This window comes from Hypanus sabinus, chromosome 20, assembly GCF_030144855.1.
Source record: "Hypanus sabinus isolate sHypSab1 chromosome 20, sHypSab1.hap1, whole genome shotgun sequence".
In the NCBI taxonomy this organism is placed as follows: domain Eukaryota; kingdom Metazoa; phylum Chordata; class Chondrichthyes; order Myliobatiformes; family Dasyatidae; genus Hypanus; species Hypanus sabinus.
In genome coordinates this window covers 54,826,698-54,840,232 of record NC_082725.1, presented here as the reverse complement: position 1 = coordinate 54,840,232, position 13,535 = coordinate 54,826,698, and the positions used below count along the sequence as shown (strand labels likewise).

The following is a 13,535-nucleotide window of genomic DNA, read 5'->3' as shown; positions in this document are numbered from 1 at the left end:
CACGAACTCCACAGAATATTTTCTGATAAACTACTTTCAAATGTTGTCAGCTTTCTGCATCTTCAGAGCTTCTCTGATACTTGGAATCAACTTAGTTTACATTATCCCACCCAGAATCCATCAAGAGAACTACAACCATGTCGTGGTTTGGAGAGCTACATTGGCTGGAATCAGGGTTTTCTGCTTTGGCTCTTGGTAGGGTCACCCATGCCAAACAGGTCAAAGGGTAGAGGACAGACTAAGAGTGGTCCACCAGTCCTCCAGGTTCGGGGGTTCATCTCAGGGCTAACAACCCTGACTGGTAAAGCAAAACTGTTACGGAAATAGCAATGAAGAATCCTTCTACATCTGAGTGTGGCCGTATCCCCGAGTCTCCACCTGGGACTTCCACGATTGACAGCAGTGACAACAGAGACACAACAAAGAACACTGCCACAGACAGAAGATCTTCATTGCTGCACTAAAAGCCAGTGGCCTAACAGGCAGTAAGTCAAGTCAAATATCCCACCCAGAATAAGATGGCAACCAGAACTGAATGCAGCAGCATTCCTGATATGATTAGTGCAGATACTACATGCCTTCAACCTGGCTAGGTTTCCGAGTTCAGGACTGGTAGCATCCTGCCAGTTTCACTTACAGCGCTTTGGGTGAAGAGCCAAATCAAGAATACATTCATCTTCCAAACCACTAAGAATATCATGAACCAGTTTGGATGCAAACATTAGATTCATACTCCACCTGGCTTCAGTCTGGAGTGGCAAGTATTCTAATCTCTGGGTTCCTAATTCAAAATTGCTTGCCAATCAACTTGAGCCCTAAATAAGGTTTAATGGCAGAAGAACACATGAATTACTTGGCAGAGCTTTACAGAGGAACAATGTTCAGTCAAAAAAGGTCAAGCCAATTACAAATATTTGGGCTCCATTGATTAAAGCACACTGGGGAATAAATTACAAGGCAAAGCATAGATAACAATGCTAACATTTTTAAAATATTTCATAATTCTCAGCAATTACATATTCTAATAAGAAATAAACACGGGGGGGAGGGGGGGAGAGTAACCTATTCATGTTTTTGTATGGCATTTGATTAAAACACAGTACAAAGAGACTGGAAATGCTTTAGAAACAAGTAAAATTTTAATTTGAGGAAAGGTGGCATGTGATTGCAAATGACCAGGAAAAAGATAATAATACTTCAACTGCTGTTACGTAGAAAGTAGTAAGTGCAGTCCTCTTGGAGGCAGAACAGACAAAATTATCAGGTTCAATAAAGTGGTCCAAGTACAGGTATTTCTTTATGAAAATGTAACTGACAAGCCTTTTAATTTCCAAATCTACCTTTTGGCTATTTCATCTCTAATGCAATGGGTTTGGCTGGATTGAAATGCATGGATTTGGATATTGCTGTTTGTATGCAGAACAAGGTGAGTGCACAAACACTAAGAATCCTCTACTGGCTCAAAGCTTTGACAGCAGCTTCTCTTGGCATTCATCCAATTAAGTGTCTGGAATAATTAAAGGGATCGATTAAGTTATTTTCCAATAATTTCTGAATGTCATCAACAGCTTTGAGAGACATCAGGGCTGCTGGCCAATGGCTTCCAGAAGAGTATTGCGAGGAGTCATGTTTGTGAACCCACCTGAGTACACTGTTCACGATATGGGACTTTGCTGCTCAACTTCAGATAAAACAGGCTCAACCTACAAGGTTGGGCCAATGACAAGTGGGGTCCACTCACTGAAATCCATACTGTTAATTAAAGATAATCAGACTCAAAGCAATTATTGTATAGGTAGTACTGTAACATGAACATTGGGCTGATTAGATTTGCTTTTACTAGAGCTTGGAAGAATAAGAGAGGATCTCATTGAAACATAATTCTGACAGGGCTAAGCAGATTGGATGCAGGGAGTACATTTCCCCTTGCTGAGTGATCTAGGGAAAGGGGTCATAGACTCAAATTAGTCTACAAGACCATAAGATATAGGTAAAAATTTAGGCCATCTGGCCCATCGATCCTGCTCTGTCATTTTATCGACGCCAAATTATTATTCCTCTCAATCCCATTCTCCTGCCTTCTCCCTGCAATCTTTGAGGCCCTTAGTAGTCAAGAACTTACCAGCCTCCACCTTAAGTATCTTTAGCCTCCACAGATATCTGTGGCAGTTTATTTTATCACCCTCTGGCTTAAGAAATTCCTCGCCTCTGCTCTAAAGGGACATAATTCTGAGACAGCGCTCTCTGGTTCCCCACCCTCTCCATATTCACTCTATCTTAAGGACCTCCGATGGTTGGGATTGACCATTGATGTTGCGTCCAGCTGTCTATTGTCTATTTGATACATAAACCAGGGCAGGGTCCCCATCTCCACACAGCTAATGAAACCAAAAGGATGTCAGAGACCGATATGGTTTGGTACCAGCAGCGTCGCAGAAGCTGCCAGGCAACATTGAACTCTTAAAGTACGACTACCTCAGGGAGTCTACCTCTGGATTTTTCCCTCAGGGTTTACTCCCAAAGCCTTCCCATGACAGGGTATAACCGTAGGGCAGTGGAACTTTGAAATCAGAGATTTCCTTCTCCTAGGTGACAAGCCCATTTGTGCAAAGCAACTGTTTTACCATTGGGAGCGTACAATAGGTAGTGGGAGCTTATTCCCAATGCCACCTCCAGCTATAACAACCTTAAGAAACCCTCTCTATCTAGGCCTTTCAATGCTCGATAGGTTTCAAAGAGATTTCTCCTCATTCTTCTAAATTCCACTGGGTACAGGCACAAACCTCCTCTGAACCTTCTCCAATGCCAGCACAACCTTCCTTAGATAAGGGCCCAAAACTTCTCACAATACTCCAAGCGCTCTGGCGAATGCCTTACAAGGTAACAAAACAAGTGATTCGAAACTGATGGGCAAAGACATTTCTTCACTCAGAGAATGATGAGCCTCTGGGATGCAGTGCCGTGGAGAGATTAGTGCACTGAAAACAGAGATGGATTTACTTGTAAGTGCAAGAGACATTAAGGGGCATGAATGGGGTATTGAGATGAAGATCAGCCACTAGTGTACTGATTGGCAAAGCAGACTCTAAGGGTAAACATTTTACCTATTTCTACTACTTATTTCTGTGATAATAATAGGTCACATGTTACAGTCGGTACATTGAAGGTAAATTTATGGACTTTGTTGCCACAGGTGACTATGGAGGCCAAGTCACTGGGAATATTTAGGGCAGAGGACGATAGACTCTTGATTAGTCAGGGCATGAAGGGATATGGAGAGAAGGCATGAGGACATTGGAGCTGAGAGGGAAAATAAATCAGCCATGATCGAATGGTAGACCAGAACAAAGGAGCCCAGTGTGACATCAGTCAGAAAAATGCTCATTAAGAATGTGGTTCAAGACCTCGGGAATCATTAAGTACAGTCGACATGGTTCTAAGAAGCAGAAATTGTGTCCCCCAAGTTCAGTATTTTTTTTAAATGGAGAAATCTAGCAGGCTAGGTAAAGGGAACAAGTGAATGCACCTGTGAAGTGGCAATATAAATGATAGTCATACAGAACTGAATTCCTTTTGGTTGGAGATACATTGATGTGAGTACCGAGTGGGAATAAACAATCATTTTCAGGGTGGCAGGATTTTACCAGTGGGTTGCCGCCATGCCTGCAATTATTTGTAATCTTTCTACAATCTGCATTGAAGATAATTAAAATTCTGTGAAAAGTGCAACATGTCCAAGTTTACAGGGATTGAGACCAGGGTTAAAGGTAGAAAAGGCACTCAGGCGGCACACGGTGAAATATGCAGGAAGATTAAAAGTTATCCACTTCAATGGGAAGAGGAGGGAGGAAGAAGAACATGGCAGGAGAAGTTGCAGTAAACAGGTGGGAAGTCAAACGATGCACTGATCTTCTGCAGCATGTGGATTGTACTAAGAAAATTAGGTCGTTGTTCTTCAATAGTATTAATTTTGGATGAGAGCACACTTGGCATGTTATATGCAGTTTTGGTCGAAATACCCTCAAGAGGTTTGGAATCTAGGTAATGCTGACTTACTAATGGTCCAATGACAAGGTAGAATGGAACAGAACTATACTGACTGGAGGGCAGACAGAATGTAATCTCATTCAAAGATACAAGGTTCTGAGGAAGATTGACAGATGCTGAAAGGTTACTTCCTCAGGGTAGAGAGTCTAGGACTAGAGCGCGTGGGCAGTCGCTGAGGTTTGTGATAGAAAATTTCTTTGCTTAGAGACGTTATGAATGTATGGAACACCTCACCCAAAACAGCTACTAAATTTTCTGTAATTGAGATAGATTTGAGACCATGATCAGCGAATTCTGGATTCAGGGGTGTGAGATTGAGGCAGGGAGGTAGGATTGAGTAACAAGGACAGCCACAATCCTGATCTCAGTGAACTGCAGAGCTGGTTTGGGGAACTACATGGCCATCTGTGATCTCTTGGAAGTGCAAATGGGCAAACGATTCTATCCAATCCAAAGAATACACAGGCCAAACTTCACTTCTAAAACACACATTAAAATTTTATAATCACAGAACAGGTATAACAAGCAGAACAACACTGTTTCTGGGAAGAATGTACACAATAACTGCACCTCTCTGTGACAAATACTAACCAAGCGTTGAAGCAAAGGTATAACTGCCACAGGGTCCTACCTCCACTTCAGCTGCTGTTGGCTCCTTATTAAAGCACATGTTCATCGTGTTTCTAGCTGTCCGATAAAATGTAGTCAACGATACCGATCTCCCCTGTGCACAAAAAGAAAACTCAATTTAGAGTCCAAGATAATGTAACCATTCCTGTCCAACAGTGTGGTTTCCCAGGACACCTAGACCAAAGCAGGAGGCCAAGCATAATCAATCACTCTCCATCATCTAGATGGGCAAATTTCCAGTCCTCCTTGACGTGGGTGCCTCTTCTACATGGCAATGACACCCTGAGTGCCTCATCACACAACACTCAAAATCAGGATGTACTTCTACCCAGTCAACCTGAGGGTGGGTGACACTGTTGGAGATGCTGTCCGCTGCTTCAGATGATAAAGCACTGCCTGTAGTATCAGGTGGACCAGATATTACAGTTTCTCCCCAGGTAACAAACATCTGATTTACAGACACACCATGAACACAAATGAATATCTGGGAGAACAGCGGGAAGGATGGGGATGGATTTGCTAGTTAGTGCTGGTCCGGTCTGTCGGACTTCCAATCTGCCAGGTGGAAACACGGGACTTCCATCTGCCTTCTACACTCCCAACCACAGCAGAACTATAACAATCGGGCTGGTTGAGACCAAGCAGAGCTGGAAGTTCTGAGAAAACTTGCTCAGCGAGGCCAGCTGGCAGCTGTTCTTCCTGCACTTTCTCTATCACTGTCTCTATGATCTCGTTGTTACTCATTTCAGTTTGAGTGAAACAGTTTAGGAAGTCAATTGTGTTGTAAGCTGGGAACTGTCCAATTATTCATTTCAAGCACTCCTGGATTTCTCACACAAGGATCCCATGACACTGCCTGAACAAGAGTAGAGCTTTCCCAGATTCAGGGACTATGCTGGTCCTTCAGGCTTGGCAGTGAGACGAATGGCAAGCGTCTACTTTAGGAAAGGCATCAGTAAAGTGATGGTTCCCAAGAACTGACAATCAGAAGGTACAAATGCGACACAAAGACAGCAGAGGAAAGTTTCCCCATGTCACCATACTGGTTGCCTGGATTTCTACCCTAACCCATAGCAGTAATGTCCATCAAGAGTTGCTTAATCCTTTCCATAATAAATTAATTGTTAGAGTTCACAAACAAACTTTACACTATTATATTGCATTTAATTCACAAGCAATTACATCATTGCTGTAACACATGACAGTAAAGTTACGGTATTAACTCTGAATCAAATACACTTTTCTCCCCAGAATGAAGAACTACTTAACATAAAGGGCAGTACATAGTAGGTTGCAGTTAATGCATCATTTTACAGTGATTGGGGTTCAATTCCCACAGCTGCCTATACAGAGTTAGCACACCCTCCCCGTGACTGTGTAGCTTTCCTCTTGGTGCTCTGGTTTCCTCCCACATTCCTAATATGTATGGATTAGTAGATTTCAAGGGTGTAAATGGGTGGCGCAGGCTCATTGGGCCGGAAGGGCCCGCTATCAAACTGCATCTCTAAATAAAAATCTGTAATAAATACTTGACCAGAAATTGCAACAGAAAACAGAAAAAGATTCATATAGCAATCTTCTGAAAGTTCTACAAGTCTGAAATCCAGTTGCGTTCGTCTCTTCAGACCAGCTATGTGGACACAGTAAGATCGGACCAATGCAATGGTGTTTTTATTTTAAAAGGTTTACTGTTTGGTGTATAAATACTATGCAACAGGATGTGAGGATCAGCCCTGTGTTTATGATTGGTGCATGGGAATTTTGTTCCCTATCACAAATGTTACAAGGGTTCTTTTTTACTCTCGCATCCAAAAGGCTGCACCTCTGATTCTGTACGTCCTCTGCGTTACACTGAATAATAATGCTAGATCTTGAATTCATACCTCAAGTGCTGTGGCCGGGAGCCGCTATTCTTTGACTCAGTGCAAGAGGGTTTACCACTGTAGTGGGGAAGTAGTCAACTGCTCTTAAATGTAAGTCTTTGTACATGGATATATCAATTAGTAATGTCAGTTAACATTACAACAGTGGACATACTGAAGTCAGAACAGAGGGCAGTTATTCATTCTATTGTGGAATAATAGTAAAGACCATTAGAAGCACATACACAGCCAATGTTAATTAATGCACGCGCAGCCCTACTTAACCACAAGTCTGATGCCAATAGACTTCTTCATTTCTTTGTGGTTAACCAATCATAAAATTGACTACTTTTTCACAATGAGAAACAGCAGCACAAGTAAATGGATAAATCACAAAGTAAACTCTTCAAAAGTTTTTTTTCCTAACACTTGAAATTATTTTGAAGACATTAAGGATGTATTATCATGTTAGGCAAATACTTGACATAATGACATCATGAGGAAGCTCCAAGGATGAGCTTCAACAAAGAGCAATGTTTAATGTCAGTTGCCGGGTAAATTTTATTGTGTATTTTAATATTTCAGTAATAATTGAGTAGTCTTGTAAATAAATTGCTTGATTAAGCATTCTTCATTTATATAACTGATTATGGTTATATATAAAAATACGTGAATTGCATATGTCATCACACCACCACATCATACATGCATGCCTCATTTCAAGTAAATACAACGTTAAGATTATGGATTCCTGTGTCTTTCTTTGAATTAGTTTAATGTTTTGAAGATTAAAAATATAACAGAGGCAAGTAGGTATTTTTAAATTTTCAGTAGATGGCTACTGACCTACTGAAGCACAGCCAGATGTTCAAATTTTTCTAAAAATGCAGCGAGAAATAGCAAGTAAATAAATGCAGCCCACCACATGCAGAGACTGTTGAGTTAAAATGGGCAGAAAACAGAAGAATTCACTAGTTCATGAAGAATGACTATCAGGTGATAATAATCATTATAAAAAGAGCAGAAATGGTTGGCTACATTAGAATGTTGCTGCATTTGATTCCACAAGAGATAACTGGCTCATTTATTTTGAGCTAATTGAACAATCTTTTTATGCAAATGGAATAGCCAATGAGTAACAAGTACCAATTCTGCTGAATGCATTAAAGACATACAGTTTGCTTCAAGTTTGACTGCTCCAACCAAACCAGCAGCAATTAGCTTTGCTTATATTGTCAAAGTAATGCTGGAACACTTAGCCATTACTGACTGAAGAATGCTTTAGAGGCTTCATAAGCAGAATCAAAAGGAAGGGGAATCCATTTTAGCGTATGTGGCTTAAGTGAATTGAAGAGATTGTCTTAGTACACTGAGAGATTATTTAGTTTGTGGAATCTAACAAGAAAGCATTCAAAAACAACTTCTAACTCAAAGTTCACATTTATAAGTGCAATTGAAATTGATGTTTCAACTGAAACCAGACAGAGACACAACTGAGTTGCAGTCAGGAATGAAAGTGAGAATGAACAAAATTGCAATGTCTAAACAGAAAACTGCCTGGCTGAACAAACTGTGTTAACATTGTGACAGGGGCTCACATTCACCAGACCAATGCAGGTTTAAAGGCAAAACTTGTAGAAAATGTAACAAAGTATGACAGATGAATGTTGGGCAGACAAAAAAAAAATAAATGGACTGCACAGAGCAGAAAAAAAGCTAAAGTCAAGCTGCATTTTTAAAAAGAGCACTAATCTGCATGCTGTTGATGAAAAATCTGATAATGACAACAACAACACAGGATTGCGTAGCCTTGAGCTTTAAAATGTGCAAACAAGCAAAATAACTAACACCCGAGTGAACAGCAAATTAACTTAAATAGAATTGGAACTGGCTCGGCTGCTTCAGTTATTCCACAAAATGAGTTTGAACAGCATTTCAAAGATACTGAACTGAAGCCTGTATATATCCAGTGAAGAACTTGTACTGGAGAAAAGATAACTCAGAAAAATACAACAACCAACAAGTTGGCTGAGACAGCTACAACTTGATTGGCAACCCATCCACAATTTGCATGCCACAACCCCTGCAATGAAAGCAACCAAAAGCAAATTAAGTACTGGATGATGCCACAACTTTCTCCAAGCCAAACACTATGAACTGTTACTTAACAGAGGGTAAACAGGTGTCGGTGCCAAGCTCCGTGCCTCTGGTTGGAAAGCATATCGGACGAAGGAAGGACCATATTGCTCAGAGGAATCATGAAAGTGACAAAAGCAGCGGTCTGACTACAGCAGTTTTTGTAGGCAAATATCTGAAAACACTTCTGATATATTAATCTGGCAGTTACTTGCTAAATGTGGCTTGATTTTAAGCTCAAAGAGAGTTCAAGGAGCTTCAGGAAAGTTGCAAGCACTTGGCTTTTTTTGTGTATTAAGAATCAGAATCTATTCTATGCAAATTAAGAACATTATATGAACTTCAACTGGGTGACAAAAAGCTGCTTGTGAAAGTAGGTGCAAAGACCAAAGCCCAGCTGGGTGAATGGAAGGTCAAAAAGGAGTCAACAGAGATACGAAAACAGAAGATTTGTCGGATGATGTGGATTTGCAAATCAAGAGGAGAGATCTGATCGTAAAGGGAGGAACAGAAGGATTAATAAGAGAATAGTCCAGTGAACTAAGTGACCTCCCCAAGATCAAGATGCACAAACAAGAAGAAAAAAGGGAAGGAGAAAAAAAGGTGTCCAATGCTCTCAGAACTACTTCCTGCAATTTCAGAGTCAACTCCTACAACCACCATGGAGGAGGCCCCAGAACCTGAGATTGTTTCACAGCAACAAGTTGAGTGATCCCTGTCAGGAAAGATGTTATCCCACAAGAATAAGAAATCCTTTAGGCCTGAATGGGACAATTTAAAATCTACTATGCTGTGGATGTCTGTATAGTAGTTGTATAGTATTGTACTGTGCATATAGTTGAGATGCATTCTATATTGAGTTGGAGTTTATACCTAGCAGGGAGGAGTGTTGTGTATTTAATATTTCAGTAACATTTGAGTAATATATTGTTTGATTATTTTTTTAAATAATTCATTACAGGTTATATGTAAAAGTATGTGAACAGCATACATCATAACGGCACCACATCATAAGTACACGCCTCGCTTAAAGTAAAAATGAAACTAAGACACCCTTCTTTTGGGACCCCTTGTTTTTCTTTCGATAAGTTTTATGTTTTGGAGAAAAAAACATAACAGGATATGGTAATACGTAAAGATACTCGAATTGCATATGTCATCACGCTACCATGTGAGGCGTGCACATCTCGCTTAAAGTAAACACAAAGTTAGACTCACATTTCAAATTCCTGTGTCTTCCTTTGAATTACTTAAATGTTTTGAAGTTACAAAACAATTGACAGGAGTGTCCAACATGGACAATGTTGTATTGGACTAACAAGTGCTTTCTTTTCTTAATTTAACAACAATGTGCTGTAGAATGCTTGAGAGTGAAACTCAGCTTCACAGTAAACACATTTACAGAAACTGAACTGTGAATAAAAGAACTAAGTTCTATCTTGCTGAAAATTTAGATTTAAAAAATGAATGTTCCATGAGTCATATTTGACTCTGTGGGATTCAAATATCAACTGGGAACATACACTTTTTCTCAAAAGGTTATTCTCAAAATCGTCACAGAATAGCAAAGGAATTTTTTCTAAAATATGAAAGACAAAATTCTATATAGAATGAGGGCTCTTGTTTGCCAATTTTCTCCCTTCTTTACCAAAGGTACAGTTGTAAAGCGAATCTACAATGGTACGCATATCAGTGGAAGGACTGCTTTTGAAGGTGCATACCAAAGAATATTATCAGGAGGCATTAAAGGCATTTCCAATTCGGACCCATCAGATACCTCCATCTGGGGAGATGTTTCTCTGTCTGGGGAATGAACATCCAACCAGGACTGGGAAGAAGGCTGACGTTCCATACGCAAAGGGCTGACATGGCATTAAAGTCTTGAAAGCAGAGTTGCATGTTGACCAAAGAATGAAGTAGGTCCTTTGGAAATTCAATTAAAACCAGTTAGTAAGGGTTGAGAAGACAGCAAGTGAGCATTCAGAAACGGGAGCAGTGAACACTGTAGAGGGGAAGGATGGGCTGTGTGCGCAACAGGAGGGGCAGGCAAGGTAACCCAGTGAAAGGCAGTACGTTCAGGAGCAAGGTGGAAATTCCACCACCATGATCTCCAGAAAATAATGGTATAAGAGTGGTTTTTTAACATTTGAAATATTGCATTGAAAAGCTTTTTGCATTGAAATATTTTAAAAACAAATCTATGTGCTACTTTAAGATGTTTCTTTTCAATGAGTTCTTAGTACTACAACAAATTTGGACTACATTGCTCATCCTTTAAGTATAAACAATGAGTGGAAAAATGTCATTAATTTAGTTAAAAGCCAACAGAAGATTATTTCATGGCAATGTAGTGAAGTTGTGCACTTACGAGATGAATAACCAGTGTTCTGGACCATTGATCCAGAGACAAAGGCACAGGAAACAGAACAAGATGCAGTCATTCAAGTACCTTTTCCCCTCCCACTCCCTACAGCTGCTTCACGAGTCAACAGGGTCCTGGCTTACTTTATACATTAGACACTTCCTAGCAGGATTAACATTGCTTACTCGTGCAGCTTTTATTAAACTGCTGATATAGCTCATTTGTACTGACTGGGCCAGCCATTTTCTTTCAGATGACCTTTACCTCTGATCTCAGTGTTGACCTGTGTGGCACCTTATTGGTTAGTCTCCCAATCAGAACAAGCAGCATTTATTTAGTTATATGCTGTTTACCGTCCATTAACTAGTCCTCAACCCACCACAGTAAATCACCCCTAATAGTCAGCAATCTTGCCTTCTTTATTAATCTCTTACATGACACCTTCTGTAATTGGAACCTTCAAAATATCTGGGAAATTTAAATTCAACTAAGGTAACATGGATAGTTTTGGTTACCAACACTGAATGCAGAGGATTATTGTAAAAATCAATCTAATTTACAAAACTCCTTCAAGTAATCTGCCGTTCTCACACAGTCTGGTCTCTGCATGAGTGCAGGCCTATTGATGCGGTAAAATCTTAATATCAAACCATTCAAACAATGTTTTCTTATTTTAAAAATGAGATGATAGGATGGTGTCAGTGCAGGTTACTTAGCAAATTAAATTCTCTCAATGAAGCATCCTTATATACAGACAAAGGTGGAGGACTTTCGTTACTGTCATCAGCTGCATAGCAGGCAGTAAGTACGTAATTAAGAATTGTTTATTAGGCTGGATTTATTGAAGTAGATAAGACCTTAAGACCATAAGACATAGGTGCAGAATTAGGCCAACTGGCCCATCGAGTCTTCTCTGCCACTTCATCCTGGCTGATCCATTTTCTAAACTGCAACCAGTGATGAGGCTCTGATTGGGGACTTTCAGAGCTTTGGGGAAAGTGGAGTTTCCCCTTTGCTCCCAGGGCCGCTCTGACCCGGAACGGTAGCACCTGCAAGGGTTCTTGCTCAGGATACGAGCAAAGGCCAATGGCAAATCCGGCAGGTTCAGTAACTGAACTTATGACAGAGAAGGCGGATGAGCTCGGACCTCAGATGACAACGGCTATAGTACAGACGGATGAACATTCGGGAAGAGAAATGGCCATTTCTTCAGTTCGCCCAACGGAAAGCCATAGCAAACCACCGTTGCTACATACCAGGTTTCCTAGAATCTATTTGCTAAGAAAACCATGGTCAAACTCACAAAATTTATCGCACAACAGCGTCAAGAGGATCTTCAAGACAATTCTGAAGATGCTTCGCTTGGTAGGGTTAAATCTGGGTAGCAGGGGATCCCCAACCGTCGTCAAGCTACTGCTCATAAAATTCAAGTAACACAAAATAAAATTATTGCCACTTGGAATGCAAGAACCCTATATCAAGCAGGAAGATTGGACAATGTGATAAATGAAATGTTAAGACTAAAGAGTAACAGCATGGGAATTAGTGAAGTTCATTGGACAGGTCCTGGAACATGTCAGATTAGAAATAAAACACTAATTTATTCTTGAGGAACATCCCATACTAATGGAGTAGGAATTCTTCTGGATGAAAACATGGCAAAAAGTGTCTTAGGACATTAGGCAAAATCAGAAAGCATGCTCCTTGGTAGATTCAGAGGACAACCATTTGATTATACAAGTATATGTGTACCAACAACAGATGGAACGAATGAGGACATAGATAAACTCCATGAAGAGCTTGAACAAGCAAAGAATGGATGCAAATCTCGAGATATTGTTATTGTCATGGGAGATCTCAATGGAAATTAGGACAAGGTGCTGATGGAAATACCATAGGAAAATTTGGACTAGGGGAAAGAAATGAAAGAGGCGAGAAATGGGTAGAATGGTGTAAGATGAATAATAAGGTCATTATGAATACCTACTTCAAAAACCATCCAAGACACTTGTGAACCTGGAAAAGTCCAGGTGATAACACCAGAAATCAAATTGACTTTATTACTGTAAACCTCAGATTTAGAAACTCAGTGACTAAATGCAAAACATATCCAGGTGCAGACTGTAATAGTGACCATAACCCAGTAACATGTCATGTAAAAGTAGAACTTAAAAAACCAAAGCAGCAAAATCCCTTCACTACTCGCAATTAATTAAAGAAGAAAACTTCAGACAAAAAATTACAATTGAAGTAAGGAATAGATTTCAAAGTCTAAAAATCAAATCTGTTAATGATAGCAATCATGTAGAAATGAAGTTTAACTCCCTAAAGAATGCCTTGGTAGAATCAGCAAAGTCAGCGATTACTAAAAAAGAGCATGAAGAATAAATCGATGACACATGAAATCAAAAATCTAATGGAAGGAGAGGGAAGAAAGCAAATCCTATAGAATATAAGTCTTTAGATAAAAAAGTTAAAAGCTTATGTCAAAAAGACAA

At 39.9% G+C, this 13,535-nt stretch overlaps 1 protein-coding gene across 4 annotated transcripts in view; it reads right to left on the bottom strand.

Annotated features, from left to right (window-relative positions):
• Positions 1-13,535, bottom strand: part of jarid2b (jumonji and AT-rich interaction domain containing 2b) — a 355,488-nt gene that overhangs the window by 33,306 nt on the left and 308,647 nt on the right. For all 4 annotated transcript variants that reach the window (XM_059945528.1, XM_059945529.1, XM_059945530.1 and 1 more), the window contains one exon: positions 4,679-4,771. In XM_059945528.1, coding sequence (XP_059801511.1) covers positions 4,679-4,771 — 93 coding nt within the window. The remainder of the gene's footprint in view (positions 1-4,678; positions 4,772-13,535) is intronic.